Here is a 25,045-nt window from a genome sequence, read left to right as displayed (position 1 = left end):
ATTCTGTTACTGATATGTAGAAGAGTGTGTAGCAAATTTTTAAACCTTTTAATACTTTGTAGCAAATTCTTAAACCTTTTAAATTGGTGCTTTGTACCTTTATTTGAATGAACAGAGATTGAATCTGATGAGTCATGTCTTTGAGTCACTTTCATTTTCTATTTCCCAGATAAGAAGTTATATAGACATTCTCACATTCATTATTAATAATGATCATAAAAAATAAAATTCAAATATAGCTATTGGCTATTTATTGCCTCACTTTATTAAAAAAGGAGGATGCACTAAATTTTAAAAGTTAGAAGGCAATAAATATGAAATAAACTTAATGAGATCAGACATAATGCCAATTTCCATAGTACATGTACATCTAATTTTTGAAATGGATTTTCTTTTAATTTCAGGGCAAATAACTGTATAATAGGCTAAAGATAATAAGAGGCTAACAAACACAATGATAAAAGAAAAAGCAGATCGTGATACTTGTAATATAAAAGATCTTCCAAATATAACCACTTACTTCAATTTCATATTCATGAAATAGAAGCAATGTTTGCATTTTAATTTAGTTTAAATTTAATTTTAATTCCAGTATAGTTAACATACAGTGTTATATTAGTTTCGGGTGTAGAATTTAGTTATTTGTCACATAGAACACCCCGTGCTCATCACAAGGGCACTCCTTAATCCCCATCCCCTGTTTAACCCATCCCCCACCCCCCTGGTAACCATCAGTTTGTTCTCCATAGTTAAAAGTCTGTTTTCTTGGTTTGTCTCTCTCTTTTTTTTCCTTTGCTCATTTGTTTTCTTTCTTAAATTCCACATATTAGTAAAATCATATGATATTTGTCTTTCTCTGACTGACCTATTTTTCTTAGCATTATACCCTCTAGCTCCATCCATGTCATTGAAAAATGGCAAGATTTCACAGTGTTTGCATTTTTAATGGTATGTCCCAAAAAAACTGATTAGAAAACTATCACATGTTCATTTTGTTTACCATTTTGGATGATTTTGAAGCATTTCCAAATCAGGAAATACCAAATGTCACAGATTTTCAAAATATACTATCCTTTATTTTCTGTGTGAAAAGAAATTTATATTCTTGGAACCCCTGGGTGGCACAGTCGGTTAAGTGTCTGCGTTCAGCTTAGGTAATGATCCCAGCGTCCCAGCCCCATGTGAGGCTCCTTGCTCAGCAGGGAGCCTGCTTCTCCCTCTGCCTGCCCTCCCCCCTGCTTGTGCTCTCTCTCTCTCTCTCTCTGTTAAATAAATAAAACCTTTAAAAAAAAAAAGAAAGAAATGTATATACTCTCTTCAAGCTACATATTTTCCATAAAATATGTATAAATAAATCTATATGCCTGTACAATATTCTTTATAAAGTAAGACCCATGCCTGAACAATTTCAAGATTTAAGTTTAATATTCAAAATAGAGCTATTCTTTTTACTGAGTCAAATTCCCTTTAGGAAAATTTATAGGAAAGTTGATAATTGTGGTACCTACAGAGGTTGGAGATAATAGAAATTCTTGGTACTGAAAACCGCAATTTTCTAATGTTTGTATTAACAGGTCTCTGAAAAAAAGAATAAGAAAAAAGAAAAGCTTTCACCCTGTAGTTGGAAATAGGGTTCTTATATAAAAAATTATACATAAAACTTCATTTTATGTGAAAACTGTATCTCCACCCAAGTTGTTTCGAAAGTGAATGATCCTAGTACGAAAAATTGTGAATGATCTTAATTATTAAGTCCAGTATCTGAGAAATTATATTTCTCAAAAAAAGATAGAGATGATTTCTATTATAAGTAAATAAAGCTGCCACTATAATTTATCCCGACGGGGGCTATATTCTATCCAGAGTTAGAATCACTAGTCCACTGATGATAAATTTGCTACTGGGATAGAACTCTATCTGTAGCAAATCGGATGGGCAAGCACTAATCAGACAGCAGCCAGTTCAAGGACATGGATACTTTCTGGCTGGGCTACCACCTGAAAGGGCTCTGATGGGCTTGCTTCTCCTAACTGCAGGACAGAAAATGCCTATCAACAGAACATTTCTTACTGAGAACATCCCTATTTCCAAAGAAAGAGGCAACAATATAAGCAGCTAAAATTGAGTGCTCATTCTGCAAAAATTCAAACATATCAAAATGGAAGAGAATCAGGTGAACCTAACTTTTTGAAACTTTATATTTAGTCAAAATCATTATTGATGAATAAAATATATAATATATGTAAAATGTCAGAATGTGTGGGTTTATTTTTAAGATCTTTATTTCACAATGGCTCTTACAATATACCAAGTCTGAGATGAACACAATGCAAATACATTTTTACCTTGTAGAAGATACTTCAAAGCCTTTAACATTTTCTAAAAGAATATATTTCGGTAATTTTTGTAACCTAAAACAAAAACAAAAACAAATGGAATTCTAAACATGTCATTACTAAGAGGTAAGAAGAAAATCCTCACTTGTGGGAGGTAATTTTCTGAACTCTCTCTTTTTATAAAAGGATATTATAGAGGATAGACACAACTTATATTTTATTCATTTTCCCCATAAAAATGGCATAGCTAATAAAGTTAACATTTGAAATCTTAATTTCCACTGAACTTTATCAGAAAACATGAGTTCACACAGAGGCTCTGAACTGCACAACTGAAAGGGCTGCCATTTATATAGAATGGCAGCTTCTAGGGTTCACACAAATTTCCAGGCCTTGGACAACAGCATCCACTAACATTAGAATCATTTGCATTAACACTGTAAGGAGAGGCAACAGAATTTAGCTATTAGATGTAATTCCCTGTCACTCACTATAGTGGCAACCACAGAATTGGCAAACATTTGCAGTTACTCTACCAGTCATGGCAGAAGAAGATAAATGACATGCACAGTATCCGAAGGCTGCATGTATAAGCTGCTAATCTCTATACAATGACAAATATCACATTCTTCCAGATCCAAAGTTTTAAATTTAAGGTAAGCTTGTACAAAAATCTAAGTTTTTACCTTGGGAGAATATCTAGAATATATAAGAGGCTATTCGTCCTTGGATCAGTCACATCACCTTGCAGGCCAATTCTGAAGAATAAAGAAGGTACAAATAAAATTCACCAAGAATCTTCCTTACAGGAAGATACCAAATCACTTTTAAAACATCAAAACTGAGAGAACTGAAATTAGTTGGTGTTCACAAAAAATATGATCATCTTTGTTGCTATAGAAAACAAAATGCATTTACTCAATTAAAATGAAAAAAGCCTTGCCTATTTAATAAATACGCTTATTATAAAACAATATGCCAAATGACTTACATTAGGGAAGAAGAACAAATAGTCAATAGAGAATAAAATTAATTACCCTCTTAAAATCACTTTGTTTAGGAAAGACACACAGACACACAGACACACAGACACACAGACACAGACACAGACACACACACACACACCTGGTTGATGACACCTTTTGCTCTTTCCCAGATGAGACAACAAAAGTTCAGATGAATGAGGTGGTTGGGTAGGGTGGCAACATAGAGTAATGGCACTGAAAAGTAATCACCATCTAAGCAGACCATAGTAGGTAAGACTAAAATAATTTTGTCCAATGTAAACAGTAGAGGCTTAACCTGAATGCTTGATTCTACAAGCAGGAATTACAACTTGGTTAGACTAACTAGGTCAGAACAGGACATGTAAACAGGCAATATCTGGACTAGCAATTAGATCTTACAAGTAAGATTCAATGTGATCAAGAATCAAGCAGAAATGAAGACTTGGACTGGGCCTGGGTAGTAGAAACAGGACCAGAGTTTAAGACTTCTTTACTTACTAGCTTCACTGCCTTAGATGAGTTACTTAATATCACGTGTCAGTTCCCTCATACCTTCCAGCAGGGCCAGAATCATCTGTGGCTCTGAGGGTCAGATGGACACTTAGTGGAGTTGAACAGATACCTCAGAAATCTTGGGGTCTTCTCAGTGTGTCCCTTTCCTCTCAGCGTTGCAATGATGACAGTATTACAGAATCAGTTACAGCTGCCATCAGCAGCTGGAGTTGGGCTGCTGGTAGTAGGGAAGACACAGGAGGCCCAGTGCTGTAATGGATGAGGCTACACAGTGCTGGGGCTGCATTCTGTTCGGTACCTCCTACTTACTGTAGTTAAACAGGCCATCTGCTTGCATATGTTTGGAGGCATCTTTACGTGGAATGCTCTCTGCCTTCTCTGATAAATTCCCAGTCTGCTTTCAGACACAGTTCAGATATTGCCTCTCAAAGAACTCCTGTTTTCTGGCATGCAGCAAGCCATTTTCTCCTCTGTGCTCTCACAGCACTTCCAGCATTCATTGATTATATAGCTTATATTACATTATATGATAATTATTTGTCAGTCATTCCCTTTGGCTATAAGCTCCTTGAGGATGGGAACTATAGTATCAAAAGCAACGTCTGGCTTATAAGTGCACAATAAGTCCGTGGGGAATTAATTTCCTAGAGAGTTGTTTAAATAAAGCAAAACAACATGTAAATTAAGCACGAGAATATTCATTTAAATTAGAATTGTTATTACATGTGCTATCTCACTTAAAATCATCTTATACATTTAAATAGGAATATATAAAATAACTGATAAATCCTGGCTCTGACATTTTCTAATTGTATGGCCTAAAAAAAGTTACTTAATCTTTCTATACCTCAGATTCTCACCTATAAGATGATGATAATATCCCATAGGCTTGTTAAATTAAATGGCATACTCCATGTAAGATGGAGGATTGTTATTATTTATTCTTTTTTAAAGATTTTATTTATTTATTTGACAGAGAGAGACAGCCAGTGAGAGAGGGAACACAAGCAGGGGGAGTGGGAGAGGAAGAAGCAGGCTCACAGCGGAGGAGCCTGATGTGGGGCTCGATCCCAGAACGCTGGGATCACGCCCTGAGCCGAAGGCAGACGCTTAACAACTGCACCACCTAGGTGCCCCAGTTACTATTATTTAAAATTAAAAATATCTAAATGAAGATGGGTTAGTCAAGATTTCATCTAAGATCTAATTCCCTGAAACACACAGCCAAATAAATACCACATAATAAAAAAACACGAATTGCAAAATAGCTATATAAAGTCAGAATTACTCAATGTACATTTAAATTCTGAGAAACATAAAATTCACAAATGCATTCTTGATTAGCTTTTAAATTTTACAATTAAGTAATTTGGGAATTGAATATTATGAAAATTTACTTTATTAATCAGTTAGAAAGATATTTCTGAATACTCATTAGTTTAATTAATTTAAGGTAACTTAGGTCAGAAATAAATATTGTATCGTAGGTAGGTATAAAAGAGGTCCCATACAGTCTCTACATATCTTCTATCGACCAAACTGCTTTGCTCATTTGGTAATAATTGCTATTTCCTTTATGATTAATGCTGAATTACAAATCTGAATACATAAAAGGAATTATTTATGAAAATTGTCAAAATTATGAAAATGCAGCTAATAGTCTTCAAAGTGTCCATGCTTGAAACTATGGTATAATTTGATTTAATGAATCTCTTGCAAGTACTCTTCCTCAACAGAGAAATATTTAAATACATACCTGGTGAATGGTTGACAGGGAGGGCTCATTAAAATCATATTGAAAGACAATTTGTCAAACTCTTCTACTGTAATGCCCTAAGGAACGAACATTGGGGGAAAAAAATATAAAAAGATGCACACAATAGGGAAGAAGGAAAAATGCTAACTAATTATAACTGAATATATCAGAAATTATAACCCTTAGCAGTTTTATTTATAATACTCAGAAGTTTATACAACACTTAACATTTTCCAAATTAACTTCAGTTAACCTAACTTCCCAAAGCAATCTTATGAAGGAAGTTGGAGGAGTAATTCAAAGCTCTGAAACCTAAGTGACTTCCCCCAAGACTCAGAGTTGGCTGAAGCAGAGCTGGAATGCTAACTTCCTGAATCCTAAGTGTTTCATGCCTCTTGACATCTCAAGTCTAACACTGCTGTGTTTTCTGGAGTCAAACATAGAGAACATTCTATAATTAATGAATTTTTAGCATAGGGTCAATGAAAATTTTTAACACCTCTCTATCAATAATATTTATTATTTAGGAAATGTGATATACTGACTAGCCACCATCCCTTCCATGTAGATCTCTGTTAAAATATCACCAGATGAAAAAAGGTCCCATTTTCAGATATCCACAATTATTATACTGTTTTACAATTGTGTGTAGTCAAAAAACTTCAAAAGGTAACAGATAATATTAATCAATATAACCTTTATTGGGTTAAGCAGTCGAAAAATATGCTATTTTGCTTCTATTTTATGTATCAGAAGATAAATACAGTACAGTGGTCCCTCCCTTATCTGTGGTTTCACTTTCCAGTTTCAGTCAACCCCAGTCAATCAGGGTCCAGAAAAGAAGATTCTCCTTCTGACTTATGGTCAGGTCATTAGTAGTCTAACCCTAACGTCACAATGCCTATGTCATTCACCTCACTTCATCTCCTCATGTAGGCATCTTGTCACCTCACACTATCACAAGAAGAAGGGTGAGTACAATATGATATTTTGAGAGAGAGAGAGAGACCGCAATCACATAATTTTTATTAAAGTATAGTTATAATTGTTATATTTTATCATTAGTTATTGTTGTTAATCTCTTACTGTGCCTAATTTATAAATTACGTTAATCATAGGTATGTATGTATAGGAATAAACATGGTATATATACAGGGTTCGGTACTATCTGAGGGTTCAGGCATCCATTGGGGGTCCTGGAATATATTCCCACGTGGATAAGGGGGTCTGCTGTACACAGAAACAAGTCATAGGTTTTCCAATTCTCATTAAGCACTTAGTGTATATGCTTAGCCAGAAACAAGCAACCAGACTAGAATCACAACTTTCCTAATTATGACACATTTCCAAGAAGTTCAAGGACATGAATAAGGCAGGACAAGCTTCATTCTGAGTTCCGTAAAGAGTGAATTAACCTCAGGAACACATCAATTCTCTCTATTGTATTAAAAGTTTGAATGTATGTGTCTATCATTTTTAAATCACAGGCTTTGAAGTAGTTTAAGGTGTATATGTAACATAAAAACAAAATTAAATATTGAAAAGTTCCTACAGCACCTCTGAATCCCTGGGATCTCAGGGAAACAATGTGCAAACCACGCCCTGACCAGTCTGTCAGGAAACACCAGGCAGAGCAGTGCGATCGGACAGCACATCACACTCAAGTTAGAGAGACTGTCAGCACAGGGCGACCGGGATAAGCAACTTACTGATTTCCTAACTGAATACGGGTTGATTAAAGCTATGTTTCTAAAACGAGAGTAAAAATGAAATAATCTTTTACATCGGGAGCATTGTATGTCTAGAATCTGAAAGAAGTAAGCAGAGTCACTGCCTCCAATACAGGCTGGCATAAAATTTACAATTTTAAAGGATTCTTCAAAATAGTGATCTTCTAAAAAAAAATCAAATGATAGTGCAGTTATACAAGAAATAATCAGTCAAACCATTCACGAGTTTATTTAACCTGGGATTCGACATAAATGTGTTGAAATTCAAGAAAGGAGTTATGGAGATACTCAAATTAACTTTAATAAGTTGATATTTGAAACCTAAAGGAACTCTATTCTTTTTCTATAATCGGCCATAGAAGTCATAAGAACACCTTTGCTTTCAGAGAACATTAGGTCAGCTCAGTGTGGCAGCACTGTTAATCACATGCTGATGAGCAGTTTTATTGGTCCTCCTACTAGCTCTATTATTTCTTTTTGCAGAAAGTCTCCTGACTGTGCTCAGACTTAACTGTCATTTAAACTTTAGGAAAAACTTCGTAGGTTAGAAAACAACTTTTGACAATTTCAGTAAATTTTACTTAATCTAAAGAGAACTGAAATTTGTACAATATTCAGCCATATTGCCAATTTTTTTTTTCAAATATCTTTTATTCCCCCCTGGGTCATGCAGATTGCTTGTTCCTTATTTCTCAGTGTTTGTAAGTTTCTTGTTGGTACTATAAATAGAAACTTTCTTCTATTATATTTTCTAACACGTCTTTGTTTATATATATAGTAAGCTATTGGTTATCATATTTTTGTAAACAGCCTCCTTCTTAAATGCACTAATTGTTCCTCATACTATTTTTAGGACAGTACATTTTTGTTTTCCAGGCCTACACCATTATTCTTTAGAATCCTCCTTAATGCTTATATGCTATTTCTCCTGCATGAGTACATTACCTAACAATCCACAACAACATTAAATAACAGTGCCAAAGGTAGACGTCCTTGTTTTATCCATTATTTTAGTGAGAATGCTTTTAAGGTTTTACCACGTAGCATGCTACTGGATTTGGAGATACACGTGCATGTTTGTGTTTAAATAGAAATATAAACACACATACACTACACACAAAGCCAGTAAACAACATACACTTCGGTAGTAGAATGCATTTGTCCTAATTGTACTGAAAGATTAAAACCAATTGGAAAACGCTGCATTTTGTCAAATATTTTCCAATACATAGTTTTGCTCTTTCCAGTTATTAGCGTGTTGAATAACAGTAACAGAATTCCTAAGTACTAAATTGTTATTATACTTCCCAAAACAAAATCCATTTTAGTTATGCTACATTGTTCTTTTGATGTGCTTCTGATTATTTGGTCATATTTTACTTAGAATTACCGAGTTTATATTCATAAGATAATGATTTTCCTATTTTGTGGCTCATAGTAGGTACCCAATATAAACTGAGTGGATATTTCCTACCATTTCCTGTTCTATGAACTCTGATGTTATCTTGTGCATAAATACAACAATCAGATCTTTCTTGAGGACTGTATTAATCATCATTATAAAGTAACTTTCTGTGATTCCTAAATGCTCTTGCCTTGAAATCCATTCTAACTAATACCTATTTTGAAACTATTATCCTTTGTCACCATTACCTGATATTTGTCCATTTTTTTAGCCACAACATGTTGTTCATTCAACCACGTTCAGAAAGTGATGCACCAACATTTCAGGGTATCTACTATATGCCAGGCATTGTGCTAAGTCTGTGACAACAATGAACCAACAGACAAGGTTTCTGCTCACGTGAAGTTTATATAGTAGTGACTAGTAATTCCTCATTTTCTACCTAGATGAATTACAGACTTTAGTTTTATTTTACTAGTTATTTTATACCCGAGGAGTCTTGCTCCTGGTTAAAACCCTCTCTGTGATTTTTCAGGCCTGACTGTGGGCAGTTACAAAGGCTTCATCCTGCCGGCCTTGAGGGGAAGCTGCCCTTCCCACTCCAGAAATGGAACACGGTCCGCACATGAGTCTCTGCGGGCCGTTGGGGTCAAGGATTCAGCGCCCTGGCCAGCACACGCTTCATGTGTTTGCATGTCAAGTTCTCTTTTATCTGAGGCCTTGGGCAGAGGGCCGCTGCACGCAGCTCTGCCAAGGCCTCCTTATGGGGGAAGGTGGTGGAAATCTGAAGACACCTCTCCCCATTCTGGCTGGTACTCAGCACTTCCCTTCCCAGCCCTCCTCCCTTACAACTCCCCCCAAGGCCAGGACTCCCCCGACAGTAAGCTGACCCCCACATCTGTGCTGACGTACCCGCTCTCCCCCAGTGTGCTGTGGCAAGGGGAAATGGAGCAGGGGCCCTGCTGTTTTCTTATTTTACAGATGTGCTTATACCGCCACAGTAAGTGATAAAGGCTTTACTCTTTCATTGTCTGGCTGCTTGAATAAGCAACTCTGTCTTTCCCAGCTCAGCTAAGCTCCTAACAGTAACATTAAATAATGTGCCAAAAATCCACAGCTTCACTTATCTTTCAAATAGACATATTTTTCTGAGTCTCACGTTCTCCTACATCAATCACATTATATCCACACTGCAAAGATTCACATTTTTACCCAGTTTTCTAACCATAATTTCTTTCTGAACATGGTAGCTTTATTCCTGGGTTCTCGAATTGGATTCTTCTCTTGCTTAGTTAGATTAAGTAAATGTGTCATTTTTTCAATAAGGGCCCACGAGTCCTACAGTTTATGAATTGTTGTAGGTTTTATTTTAGGAATTTCTTCCCTCTATTTCTGTTAATATTTTTGTTCCATTTATTTTATTGTCTTCCCCAGAGGTACTAATTATTTTTATTGCAGATCATTTTTGTCTTCGGTAGCTATCTTATTCTGCAACATCTGATTTGCATTTCTTTTCCGTTTTATTTTGCTTTCTTTTTCTCAAGCTCTATCCTTCATGATTCGGTTTGCAGCACTGTCCATTTTACTTTTTGCTATCCTGACACGACTTTCATTTCTATAATGGCTTTATTTTTCTCCTCTTTCTATTTTCCCTGACCCCTGATACTTTTCCAGCCCAATTACTGTCTTACCATTGCTTTTTGAGCTGGTGTATACATTTATTTGAGTTCTTGTTTTGAAGATGCCATGTTTTATTTAATCCCTGAAGCCCATGGAGGCATGTATGTTTGAAATTTTCTTCTGCTTCTTCACATAAATTTCTGTTGTATATTCTGTTTTTTGTTTACATTTCGTACCTTATTTTAGAAGTATAATATTAGTAGAGCCTCAAACTGGTTCCTTTCTCATTATTATTTATTTTTTAATGGAGGCCACTTGAATCGAGGAGTTTGCTGGAAGATGAGGTGAAATAGGAACTTTGTGGCCACACTGTTTCTGGGTAGGACCTGCACTAGCCTTTAACCGAACAGTACACCTCTGTTCTGAATCCATGATCTTGCATTCAGGGCGAGCAGGAAATCTGTCGAGGTTGCAAAGGCACTTTCAGCCCAGTGATTTGGATTTTTCAAATCTCTCTTCTCCTGACTTAGAACAAACAACTGCCAGGTGCATCTGGTCTTCTCCCTTGCCGTTCTCTCCTTCTTGATTCTGTTCAAGATATGTAGAGGTTTGCCTGTGATTTTGCCATCCTCATTCAGTTCTGTCCCATTTCCACTGCATTGGACACTATTCTTCATAGTTTTCTTTCTTGTTTTGGCTTATCTCTAAATCCTATTTTCATTAATGATGGTTTTCCATCCCCCTTTCCCTTCTTTTCTTATTTCTATTAGGAAAAGGAATAGAGTTTTAGAATAGAAGTAACTTTTTTCCTGCCACATTCGATCAGAAATCCCAAAGAAAACTGTTTACAAGTCCAATTTCTGCACTAATTGGTAAATTCTTAAAGACAAAGACTAGATTTTCATCATATCTGTGTTCTCCCCAAGGGCTCAATACCTTGCATGTAGTAAATGTTCAAATGGTCAATATATGTTGTTTTATAAAGTTTAAAATCCCTAGAGGGGCGCCTGGGTGGCACAGCGGTTAAGCGTCTGCCTTCGGCTCAGGGCGTGATCCCGGTGTTCTGGGATCGAGCCCCACATCAGGCTCCGCGGCTGGGAGCCTGCTTCTTCCCCTCCCACTCCCCCTGCTTGTGTTCCCTCTCTCACTGGCTGTCTCGATCTCTGTCAAATAAATAAATAAAATCTTAAAAAAAAAAAAAAATCCCTAGAGCTTCTCATTAGGCCTAAGTTTTCCATTAAATTTCTACCCGTTTTTAAAACATGACCTCAGCATAGCTCCTATATTTGACCTAGACATGATAACACTCTTTCTACATCAGGCTAAAAGGAATACCAAAGGAGAAATTGAAAGCCATAGGAAGGCAGACTCTTTTCTTACAGACAAACTTACAGATCTTTCATGTGAGCTGGAAGTACCTACCTCCATTCTTCCCTCTTCCAAGCCTTCTTATATGTGAATAGTTTATTTATTATCATCTATTAAAATTAACACCAAAATATAATTAGCACTAAAACAGGACAGAGTACCAGAAAGAAGGAAGCTACACAGAGAAAGAGATGCAGAAATCTGCATAGCATTCCCTTTGAGTGTCTTGTGCATATATCCGGTGAAATGCCATGAGGGAGGGCAAAGAACAACTTCTGGGAAAAGAACAATGACTGGGGAACTGTAGGCCAAAAAACTAGGTCACCCAGAGTAGGAAGATCTAGTTGAGTACTTGGGGTATTTTATCATTATTATTACTGAAGTGGAGTTGGCATACAATGTGATATTAGTTTCAGGTGTACAACACAGTGATTCAATGAGGGCTCATTTTTCTCCACATTCTCACCAACACTTATTATTTCTTGTCTTTTTGACATGAGCCATTCTAACAGCTGTGAGGTGATATTTCATTGTGGTTTTCATTTGCATTTCCCTGAGGATTAGTGAGGTTGAGCATCTTTTTATGTGCCCATGGGGTATTTAATAGAGATCTAAGAAAGTTCATATCTTAGTAGTGGGATTAGACTATCCTTACAGTAAAGGCTACTTAAGACCCATTTTTAAAAATGCTTAAAAATATACCCTGAATCAAGCTGATTTGCAATTAACTGCCTGTGAGAACAAAATCCAACAAACTAGAGAACTCAAAAATGTAAAACTTGCAATGCCAGGCTCCTAATAAAAAAAAATTACAAAAATGCTAAGAAACAAGAGAATGTGACCCATAACCCCATAACTGGGAAGGGGGTGGGGGCAGGGAGGTGGTGGTGGGGAAATCCATCAATAGAAACAGACCCAGCACTGAGAGAGATGATGGAATTAGCAAAGATTTTAAAATAGTCATTATTAATATCAATTTATTCAAAGACCTGAGGGAAAACAAAAACATGAAGAGACAAATTGAAGACATAAAAAAAAGAATTAATTGAAATTTCTAAAAATGAAAAAAATCTGAAACAAAAAGTTACACACTGAAGAAAAAAAAAATAACCTGAAGCTATAACAATACACTGTGCATCCAAAATGAAGCACACAGAGAAAAGGAGAGTAAAAATGAATACCCTCGGTGACCAGCAGAGCAACATGAAGGGATCTAATATACGTATAATTTGAAGTAAGGTGAAAATAGGGAACAGAGAAAATATTCGAATAATGACCAAAACCTTCCCAAATTTGATGAAAACTATACAAAGAAAAGCACAAGGCCCAAGCAGAATGAATAAAGAAAAATATACAAAAATAGATCAAAATAAAATTCCTGAAAACAAGTGATAAGGACAAAATCTTAATTGTAGCCAGACAAAGACATAATACATTAAGAGGAATCAGAAATCAGAAATTCAGCAAACCAGGTAACAATGGAAAGTGTTGAAAAAAATGTTTTAATTCATAGAAAATATGAACTTATGAAAACATCTTTCAAAAATGAATGCAACCAAGGATTCAATAAAAATTATATTTCACAATAAAGACAAAATAAAATACTTTTTCACTCAAAAAGAACGGACATAGGGATGCTTGGGTGGCTCAGTTGGTGAAGTGTCTGCCCTTGGCTCAGGTCATGATCTCAGCACATGACCTGGGATTGAGTCCTGCATCAGGCTCCTTGCTCAGTGGGGAGCCTGCTTCTTCCTCTGCCTGTCACTCCCCCTGTTGTGCTCTCTCTCTCTCTGACGCATAAATAAAATCTTAAAGAAAAAGAAAAAAAAAAAAAAAAAAGAACCGACATAATTTGTCCCCAGCCAAATGTACATGATAGGAAATGCTAAAGGATGTGTTTCAGCAAGAAAGAAAATTATATCACATGCAAATTTTGATTTAAAAAAAATGAACGGTGTTAAAAACAGACGATATGCAAATAAATATAAAATATTGCATGTCCTTTTTAACACTCTTTAATAAATATTTGACTAATCCAAAAACAGTAACAACATATTTGGAGTTTTAACACATGTAGCAGTAAAATGTATGACAAAAATAGCAAAATATACAGGAGAGTAAGATGGATGTATATTGTGGTAATTAACACATGAAGTGCTACAATGTCACTTTAAAGTGGGCTTCCATAAGTTAAAGATGCATATTGTAAACCCTAGAGTAACCACTAAGAAAATAAAACAGATATAAATAATAAGGTACACCTAATAGGCCACTTGCAGAGAATAATAAAATATTAATATATCAAAAGGCAGAAAAAGAGAAATAAGCAAAAAACAGATTGGAAAAATAGAAAACAAATAACAAGGTAGTAGAATTAAATCCAAAAATATTAATAACAAGCTTAAATGTAAATGGTACAAACACTCCAATTAAAAGGTAGATGCTGTGAGACTGAATAAAAAAGCAAGACCCAACTATACACTGTCTACTGCAAATCTAATTTAAATACAAAGGTTCAAATAGGATAAAATTTAAAGGATAGAAAAACATAATCATGTAAACATTAACTAGCTATATTATTATCAGGAAAGTAGACTTCAGAACCAGAAATACTTCCTGGGGTTAAAAACGGACATTTCAAGGAGCATTATCAAGAACAGCCAAACTGTGGAAAGAACCCAAGTGCCCAACAACTGATGAATGGATAAAGAAGATATCACACACACACACACACACACACACACACACACACACACTGGAATATTACTCAGCCATCAAGAAGAATGAAATCTTGCTCTTTGCAATGATGTGGATGGAGGTAGAGTGCATTATACTAAGCGAAATAAGTCAGTCAGAGAAAGACAAACAACATATGATTTCACTCATATGTGGAATTTAAGAAACAAAACAGATGAACATATGGGAGGGGGGAAAGGACAGAAAGGACAACAAACCATAAGAGACTCTTAATGACAGAGAACAAACTGAGGGTTAATGGAGGAGGTGGGCAGGAAATGAGCTAGATGGGTGATGGGTATTAAGGAGGTCACTTTTATGATAAGCACTGGGTGTTGTGATGAACCACTGAATTCTACTCCTGACACCAGTATTGCACTGTATGTTAACTAACTAGGATTTAAATAAAATCTGAAAAAAAGGGACATTTCATAATGATTAAGAGGTCACTCAATCAAAAAAATCATAAAGTGTAAACAATAACAGAGCTTCAAGATAAAACGCAGCAAAAACTGACAACACTGAAGGAAGAAAGAGAGACATTCATGACTGTAGTTGGAAATTACAGCACCCTTCTCTCAGCAACTGATAGAAAAAATCAGTAAGGATACAGAAAAATTGAACACCATTATCAACCAACTTGACCTGACATTTACAAAGCATTCCACCCCCCAAAAAAGAATATATTCTTTTTAATACCATATAGAACATTCACTAGACAAATTGAATTCTGGGCCATAAAACAAGTCTCAACAATTTAAAATAACTGAAATCATATGACCAAATAAAACAGAAATGAGAAATCAATAACAGAAAGATATCTAGAAAATATCATGAATATTTGGAAATTTAAACCCATACTTATAGATAACACATGGGCCAAAGGAGAAATCAGAAGGGAAATTGGAAAATATTTTGAACTATATGAAATCAACACAACATATGAAAATTTGTGGAATGTAGCCAAAACTTAGGAAAATTTATAGCATTAAATGTTTATATGAAAAAAGGAAAATAATCTCAAGTCAGTCATCTAAAGTCCCACTATAAGAAGTATTTTAAAAATGTAAATTAAATGCAAAGTAAGTGGAAAGAAATAATAAAGATGAGCAGAAATTAGTGAAATAGTAAAGAAATGGACAATAGATAATATCAATTGCACCCAAAGCTACTTACTTGAAAAGACCAATAAAATTGGTAAACTTCCAGGTTCACCAGCATTTTACAAATTACTAACATCAGAAATGACCTATGGTACATCACTACAGAGGTCACATATAGAAAAAGGATATAAGGAAATATGAAAAAAATCAATCCAATACATTTGACAAATTAGATAAAATAGATAATTTCTTCAAAGATCACAAATTTTTAAAACTAAATTTAAAAAAAAGGAAGCCTCACTAGTCTTATAGCAATTAAATAAAGTCCTAGTTTAAAACCTTCCCACAAAGAAAATTTCAGGCCCAGATGGCTTCATTAACTAAATTCTATCAAACATTTATAGATGAACTAATACTTGTTTGTCAAACTCTTCCAAAAAATTTAAGGTTAGTATAACCCTAATACTGAAACCATACTAAAACAGTGAGGAGAAATTACAAAACACCTAAGAAGCTAAATGTAAAATACTTAACAAAATACTAGCAAATTTAAACCAGCATTACAAAAAATAGATAATAGATCATGACCAAGTAGGATTTATCCCAGGAATGCAATACTGACTTAATATTCAGAAAAAGAAATTGATATAATCACCATATTAAAAGAATAAAAGGGGGGAATGATATAATCATGTCAAAAGATGTAAGAAAGATAGCATCTGACAAAATTAAAAACCCATTCATTATAAAAATCCTCAGAAAATGTAATAAAAGGAAATTTCCTCAACTTGATAAAATACATCTATAAAAAATCTACAGCTAACATCATCCCAAATGGTAAATGACTGAACACTCTGCCCCTAGGATGTGGAAGAAGGAAAGGATATCCAATGTAATCCTATTTAATTGACACTGTACAGAAGGTCCTAGACAATGCAATAAGACAAGAAAATAAGTCACACAGATTGGAAGGGAAAAGTAAAATTCTTTATTCTCAGACAATATGATTGCATATGTAGAAAAAATCCTAAAAAAAATCAAAGCTATCAGAATAAGTCAATATAACAAAGTCACAAGATACAAGGTCAAGGTCAATAAACAAAAATAAGTGTATCCTTATATGCTAGCAATAAACAATTAGTAAATGTATTTTTTAAAATACCACTTACAATAGCATCAAAAGCCACAAATATTTAGGGATAAATTAACATATGTGCAAGATTTGTACAACAAATATTACAAAATATTGCTGATATAAATTAAAGAATACCTAAATAAATGAAGAGAGATACCATGTTCATGGCCTGGAAGACTCAATTTTATTAAGATACCAATTCTTCTAAAACCAATCAGTGCGATTCCAATCAAAATATCTTTTTTTTTGGTAGAAATCGGCAGGGTTGTTCTGAAATTTACACAGAAATGTAAATGACAGTGTAGCCAAAATAATCTTGAAAAAAAAACCCCAGCAATTTGAGAACTTAACCTACTTGACTTCAATACATATTATAAAGCTACAATAATCCAAGGAGTGTGTTATTGGTGTAAGGAAAAACATATAGACACTTCTGAAGAGAGGGTCCAGAAATAGACACACATTTATGACCTATTTTTTTTTTTTTTTTTAGGTGTCAAGGAAATTGAGGAAAGTATAGTCATTTCAGAAAATGGTAGAAGAAAAAAGAAAAGAAAATGGTGCCAGGACAATGCTATCTGCATTTGGGAAAAATAAATAAGTAAATGACTGCTACTTCCAACACACACAAAAAGTAACTTTAAATGGGTCATAAACATAAATGGAGAAGCCAAAACTATAAAATTTCTAGATGAGGAGAAAATGGAGTAAACAGAAATTTTTTAGAACACACAGAAATGTGATCAAAAAACAAAGAAAGATAAGTAAGTTTTGCATTTTGATGAACACAAATGAATAGACAAATTACAGAACTGGAGAAAATCTTTGTTATACACATTTCTGACAGACAACTTGAATCCAGAAAACTTAAACAACTACTTACAATGAAATGATGATATTACAAACACAATAAATAATAAAAATTGGGCAAGAAATTTCATTACAGAAGAAGATACAGAAACAGCCAACAAGCACAAGAAAAGATGCTCAACATTACCAGCCATCAGGGAAATGCAAATTAGAATCATCACACACAAAAGAATCACAATAGCATGATAGGCTCACTAGAATGGCTAAAATTTTTTAAATTACCAATATCAAGTGCTGGTAAGGATGTGAAATGACTGAAACACTTCAACGTTGATTATGGGAATGTGAAATGGTAAAAACACTCTGGAAAACAGTATTTTCTCATAAAATTAAAGAAACCTACTATATGACCCAGCAATTCCAAGTATTCATCTACAAGAAATGAAAACAAAGGTCCACACAAAAACCTGTACATGAATGTTCACAGCAACATTTTTATATAGTCAAAATCTGGAAATAACCTAAATGTCTAACACCATGTGAATGAATGTGTATATTGTAGTACATAAAATCCACTGTATAGAATATTACTCAGCAATAATAACAAAGAACAGACTACTGATATGCACAACAACATGGGTGAATTCAAAAAACATTATGCTAAACGAAAAAGTTACACCCAGAAAAATTACACTCATGATTTTATTTGTGATATATTGGAAATGGAAAATTTAATCTGTAATGACAGAAAGGAGATCAGTCGCTGCCGGGGGTTGGGACACTAACCAACACTATAGGAGATGGATGTTCTAAGTCCTGATTGTGGTGGTTACACATTGGTAACATTAGTCAAAACTCAAACTACACACAAATGAGTGCAGTTTATTGTATGTAAATTATAACTTGAGAAATTTGTTGTAACGTTTTTCACAAGAAAACAGGAGAAAAACACAATTTCATATTGTTTTAAAAATAACAACATCAGTGTTAGATACTTGTGCAGAGTGAATCAATGTACTTTTACCTTTAATTTTGACAGGCTTGCTAAAATAAGAAGCATTCAATAAGTAATAGCCAGTGACTGCCTCTCTTGTTTTTACTCTGTTATACATATATATTGTGCATGACTATTGCTTGAAAGTAAAGAATTAAACAAAGTTTAATATCATTACAGAACCACGCATTTAAAAGTCAGGCATATTCTTACATTTCAATCCTTTGTCTCGGAGACCAAAATACTGACTTCTCTCATTCTCATTCTCTCAAACTGAAAATTAAAAATAAATAAGGGCAAAAAAGAACATGCCATCTTCTCATAGAATATAGAATGTTTCCCTTCTCCTAAACTCTTTCATTTAAATATGATTTATCCTCCAATGAAGGCGCCAGAAACCAGTATCTTACAGTGTTTTTCAATCACATTTTCCTTGCCATATACTTATTAAAGCAATAAGCAACCTTACTCACTTCGATTGTCTTGGCCAGTAACTGTGTGTGAGGAAAATTATACTTGTATACTTCGTTAGCGACAGTGTTCACATCAACGGCGGCCACCACTTGCGCAGGCACACAGCTTTCTGTAATGATAAGTGAATATCTTAAAATGTAAAGGCCTTAATATCAACTTGGTCACTTTACAGAGAAGTCAAAATCCAGAATTTTGTAGTACCTTTCCTCACTTCCTCAATTACCTAGCTAGATCTCAGATTTCCAACGGACAACCAGGCCAGGGAGTTATGAAATGGAATATTTGCATACTTCTGGTTCATCTCTCTAAATAGCATTCTGACGCTAAAAATAAGATTTAAATGTTTTAGTCATTATCTCTTTACATTTGTCTTCCTCACTCCATTTAGATATATACTTATGAGTTAAACAGAAAGTTTTCCTAAGTTAAAACAAACCAAAAATAGAAAAGGGAAGTATATTTTTAAAAACCGTATCACTTGGAACTCTATATGAATAAATTGACTACCATTTGCTCCTCACCTTCTAACATTAATACAAAGCTGCTTCCCATTATCACTGAAAATGCTTTTACATAAGTTTTAGAAGTTTGTAAACAACAGTTTTATTGAGATACAATTCACATACCCACAAAATTCACCTGCTTAAGGTTTAGGTAAGTTTTTAACTGAAATGAACAATTAATTGGTGTCCAAATATAAAAACTACATAGATTAAAAATTAAAAATCTTTAACAGACCAGGACAGAAAGGAGTAAAGGAAATAATTTCAAGAGCATGCCTTCATGGCCCTTCTCTCTAGCTGCTAAAAAAAAATAATAGTCAGGGGTGCTTGGGTGGCTCAGTCGGTTAAGCCTCCAGCCTCCCACTATTGATTTCAGCTTAGTTCATGATCTAGGTTGTGAGATCCAGCACCACCTTGGGCTCTGTGCTGGGCATGGAGCCTGCTTAAGATTCTCTTTCTTCCTCTCTCTCTACCCCTCCCCCACTCTCCCTCTCTAAAAAATAATAATAATAATTTTCAAAATGGTGTCAAAGAGTTTTACTCTAGTTCCAATGGCAGTCAAAATCTGAACTATGTAAACATGCATAGCTGCTATTATATTTTGCAATTACCACCCCCGTTGCACTTCTTACCCAAACACATACAAAAACAATGATGTATTTCCCTATCCCAAATCAGGAGAAAATGTGAAGTTTTAAAAATAAAAGTATTTAAGACTCCTTAGGAAAACCACCAGAAAAAAATTACAAAATTGCATAGTACCTCCAAATAGCTATTTCTTTAATAACCATTTGCTGTTAATAGTTAGCATAGGTACCAAATATCAAAAAACGACAAAAGAATTTAGATGTGAGGAGCTAGGGCTCTGGTAGGAGGTACCAGAAATAAAACTCAGTTCACAGAAGGTGGGGTAAAAAGGAAGGCTCACACACACTCAGAAAATACTCACAACTATACACTGAGGCCTAACAGAGATGATGTCCAAGACAAAACAAGGGCATAAATATCTCTAAGTAAATATTTGCTGAATGTCTGCTATGCTCAAGACACTCAGCTAGCACATTATCTCCCAGGTACTTTGCTACCTTGTAAGTAGGTCACTGGAAACTCTGAGGTCCAGTTAGTAATATCATAGGTAGCTGCCTCCAATGAGTTTAGAATCAATAGCTAGTTATTTGCCTTAGCATAAAGTTATAAATAACACCTTTGTCAAAGACATCAGAGAAATCTTAAATCAGGATCATAAATCAAGAAAGCTTTAAGCAGGGGCACCTGGGTGGCTCAGCTGGTTAAGTGTCTCCCTTCAGCTCGGGTCATGGTCTCAGGGTCCTGGGATGGAGCCCCACATCGGGCTCCCTGCTCAGTGGGGAGCCTGCTTCTCCCTCTCCCTTTGCCCCTCCCCTCTGCTCATGCTGTATCTCTCTCAAAAAAATAAAATCTTAAAAAAAAAAAAAAGGCGGCTTTTAAACAAATTAAAAAATTAGTATATAAGGATTATTTTGCAAAATCACAAACTTGTTATAATTCAGATCAAGAATTAAGTTACTACTAAGCATTGTAAGAGAGCTCAGAATTACAAAAACTTCACTGTAGTATTTTACTGTTTTGTTAAATAAGATATCTTGTTATTAGCATGATGAAGCCTGCTTGCATTTCCACGCTATATGCAGCAATCTGGGATTGCCTGGAGTTGGTTAATACAGCTTTTCTCTTTTTTCAGGCTGACTGACAATACACAGTGATGAGCAGAATCTGCACCACAATCAATAATTAACTTTATGTTCTTGTATCATGTGCCTGAAAGACATAAAAACTTACAAAAAGCAACTGCTAAATGAATGTTTTATGTGGCTACTCAAGAACCAATGAACCAAAAATTCTTTCTCAGAAAACAGATTTTAAAAGTCAGTAAGCAAAAGCACTGTTATTAATGCATTATTTTAGATTGTTATAAAATTAGGATCCACTGCATGCCCTAAAAAGTTATTTCTGTGGTGAGAAATGAATGTACTAAGATATTACTAACAATAATTCAACTTGCCTTTTCAAAACAGAATTGTTCTGGTGTGTTTCTAAGGAAAAAGTTAGTTTTATAAATAACAATTTTAAAAAGCAAACCTGGTGGTATGTAAGTGATGAATCACTGAATTCTACTCCAGAAACCAATATTGCACTCTATGTTAAATGACTAAAATTTAAATAAAATGAATAAATAAATAAATAAATAAGCAAAACTGTCAATTCTGTCGAAATCTGAAATTGAGATCCAAAGACAAATTGTCTTGGGGCGCCTGGGTGCGTGCCTTTGGCTCAGGGCGTGATCCCGAGGTTTCAGGATCGAGTCCCACATCGGGCTCCTCCGCTGGGAGCCTGCTTCTTCCTCTCCCACTCCCCCTGCTTGTGCTCCCTCTCTCGCTGGCTGTCTCTCTGTCACATAAATAAATAAAATCTTTAAAAAAACAAAACAAAACAAAAAAACAAAGACAAATTGTCTTGATATTTTCTACTGATACTTCAAATCTATATCCTCTAAAAATCTGTCAAGCCACATACACATATTTTGAAAATGTTTAACCAAAAATATCAAAGTGAATATAACTCAATAGAATTTTGCATAAGTGAGCTCTATTACTTAAATCATGCAGGAGAGGTAATTCTTGAAGGGGAGAGAGAACTGGGAAAACCCATCAGGATCTTTTAGTATTGTGGAGCGTAGGGATGTGTTTTCAGCACTATGATCTACTGCTTCACCTGGATGTTATTCATGGTATTTGCTATTACTCTGCATATTTATCAACAGGAAGCATGGATATAAAAGTTACAACACTCTAGTTAGAGAAATGCATATAAATGATGTTAAAAGTGTCAGATTGGATCTGCAAGGAAAAGACAAGGGGCATCATGCTCCTGTTTACAGGAGGACTGAATTTAAAAGGCAGATTTAGGGTACCAGGAGAGACCTTCTAGGGAGATGTAAGAAATGTCACCGACAATGCATGCATAATTCCTGCTCTCATGTATGTCTCTTACTGAAGTAGGCAAGAGTCTAACACACACACACACACACACACACACACACACACACACACATTTGAATAGCAATAATTTCCCTTCTTTTTCCGATCACTCTTTCTGGAAAAGTTGTAGGGAAGAACATTTGGTTGGTAGTAGTGAAAGAGTACAAGTTTATACACTACCTGCCTTTCCTAACCAAATGGATCAGAAAGTTTAATTGTGCATAGTTATTAAAGTGGGGAAAAATTCAATTTTTAAAAATGTAAATATAAAATTAACCAACCCATTTTGAAGTAAGGAAAGTAACTTATTTTTTTCTTCTTTTTCTTCTTTATCATTTATTTTCTGATTTGTGTGTCATACAAGTGAGTAATTACTTGAATGAGCTCATTATGATCACACCTGAGACACCTAGTCAGGTATGTTAACACTGACATCTAGTTGTGAAATGGAAGATCAGTGGAACATATCCCATGTCTATTTCCTTTCGTTCAAACTGACAGCTTAAGAATTAAAGTACTAAGCAAAAACAGATCTGAAGGATTCTGAATTTAAAATGATTGCTTAATGTTTTATCCCTATTGGCAAGGTATATTTCTTGTTCCCTTTGAAAGATTCTTGCTTTTCAAAACTTGCAAATAAATCATTTCTCTGAATTAAATTTAAAATAAGTTTCAAATTTTTCATAAAATTCATCTAATTTGCTTAGAAAATCTCCTTAAAAGATCAGCTAACAGCAAACAACAACAAAAAACTTACTTTGGGTCAAAACATAAACTAGATCATTGTTTCTAAGATCTAACTAAATACAAGAGCCTATCAACCAGAGAGTGGACAGGAACTGCTTGAGATCTGTGTACAGACCAGAGCTGGGAAAGTGGCACAAGAGAGAAAGGTACCAAATTAATATTTAAAAAGGACACACTGAATTTACATGGAAAGGAAAATAAAGATGCTATGCCAGATAATACACTGCAATTTGGAGAAGAGGAGCATTGCCTCCTCCACTTTGAGAAGGATCTTGAGAAAGAACTAAGGTGTAAGAAAGAAGAACATGATAGTTGTTTGTGCTGTCTGGCCTTTTTACTACTGGTTTGTTTCTACTATTGGTTTCTACTATTGAAAAATAAATATAATGGCTGGTACTCTAATCACCACGTTAGTCCATGAAGAGAAGGGCCACTTTACAGAGCTGGCAAAGCAAAGAATTGGAAGGAGTTGAGGTCCTAAAGGATTTCACAGAGTCACTGTAGCAGCTCTGGATTACTATGTCCAGATAACTTTTTTTTCTTTTTTAAGATTTATTTATTTTTTAGAGAGAGAGAGAGAGAAGGAGAGAATCTCAAGCAGACTCCCCACTGAGCACGGAGCCCTACACAGGGCTCCATCTCACGACCCTGAGATCATGACCTGAGCCGAAATCAAAAGTCGGACACTTAACCGAATGAGCCACCCAGTGACTTACTTTATGTGAGAAAGAAACAAACTTCTACCTTCTTTTAGTCACTATTATTTTGGATGTCTCTATTATTGACAGTTGAACTTAATGCTAACAGATGCAGGAACCTAATCCTAACAGTTCCTCAGTTGTTTAGACAGTGGGTATGTGTGTGTGTGTGTGTGTATGTGTATGTGGTGAGAAGAGAATTTCAGGTTCAATTCATGATTAGACCGGATCAATATAATTCAAAAAACATTTATTGAGTAATGTGTGCCAAGCATTCTGCTAGACCCACAGGGATGAATATATAAAGTTTATATTTATGGAGGTCAGGGGAGTTTTAAAATTAAAGCAACATTGTTTTTCTCTGAGATACAAGAATTCCTCCTTTATTTGTTTTTAAAGATTTTATTTATTTATTTGACACAGAGACAGCCAGTGAGAGAGACAGCCAGTGAGAGAGAGACAAGCAGGGGGAGTGGGAGAGGAAGAAGCAGGTTCCCAGCAGAGGAGCCTGATGTGGGGCTCGATCCCAGGACTCTGGGATCACGCCCTGAGCCGAAGGCAGACGCTTAACGACTGAGCCACCCAGGTGCCCCAAGAATTCCTCCTTTAATATAAAAGGTGATTCCCCCCAAATTTTCCTTATGAAGTGAATTTCTACCAAAAGCAAATACTTTCCTCATTATTTTAAAACTTTTATTATTAAAGCATAGTTGACATACAATATTAGCTTCAGGTGTATAACACAGTGATTCAACAACTCTGTACATTACTCAGTGCTCACCATGCTAAGTGTTGTCACCATTTGTCATCATATAATGTTATTTCTTCATTATATTTTAAAAGTCACATCTATGGTACTCTGAGTAGAAAACCTCTGGAGCTTTGATTTAAGAAAATATAAAAAAATTAGAAAACCAAGCAAAATCATATATTCAATAAACAACTCAAAAATCTATGAACAATATTAATAGGAATATCAGTACTAATAACACCACCATGATACACTCAAAATCTCAAAAGCAAAACCGCTGAAACTCTGGAACAATGATAATCAGCATCACCTATTTCCTAACCCCAGTAATCTCTTGCTAAA

General features: G+C 34.9%; 1 protein-coding gene across 6 annotated transcripts in view; it reads right to left on the bottom strand.

The window, feature by feature from the left end:
• TRDMT1 (tRNA aspartic acid methyltransferase 1) overlaps positions 1 to 25,045 on the bottom strand; it is a 62,907-nt gene that overhangs the window by 16,733 nt on the left and 21,129 nt on the right. For 4 of the 6 annotated variants that reach the window (XR_006777740.2, XR_006777741.2, XM_087857658.1 and 1 more), the window contains exons 2-6: positions 18,987 to 19,096; positions 5,613 to 5,689; positions 3,023 to 3,094; positions 2,346 to 2,411; positions 1,509 to 1,578 (exon numbers count right to left, since the gene is read on the bottom strand). Coding sequence is in view for 4 of the 6 variants with exons in the window: in XM_045787651.2 (XP_045643607.1) it covers positions 1,509 to 1,578; positions 2,346 to 2,411; positions 3,023 to 3,094; positions 5,613 to 5,689; positions 18,987 to 19,096 (395 nt within the window). In the remaining 2 variants the exon portion in view is untranslated. Of the gene's footprint in view, positions 1 to 1,508; positions 1,579 to 2,345; positions 2,412 to 3,022; positions 3,095 to 5,612; positions 5,690 to 18,986; positions 19,097 to 24,733; positions 24,833 to 25,045 lie in introns of those variants that run through there. The other 2 variants (XM_087857657.1, XM_045787687.2) reach the window with 2 other exon arrangements.

The sequence above is a fragment of the Ursus americanus genome, chromosome 31 (assembly GCF_024610735.1).
Source record: "Ursus americanus isolate L20-20 chromosome 31, mUrsAme1.1.p, whole genome shotgun sequence".
NCBI lineage: Eukaryota > Metazoa > Chordata > Mammalia > Carnivora > Ursidae > Ursus > Ursus americanus.
Note: the sequence above shows the minus strand (reverse complement) of the source record. Positions and strands in the feature narration are given on the sequence as shown.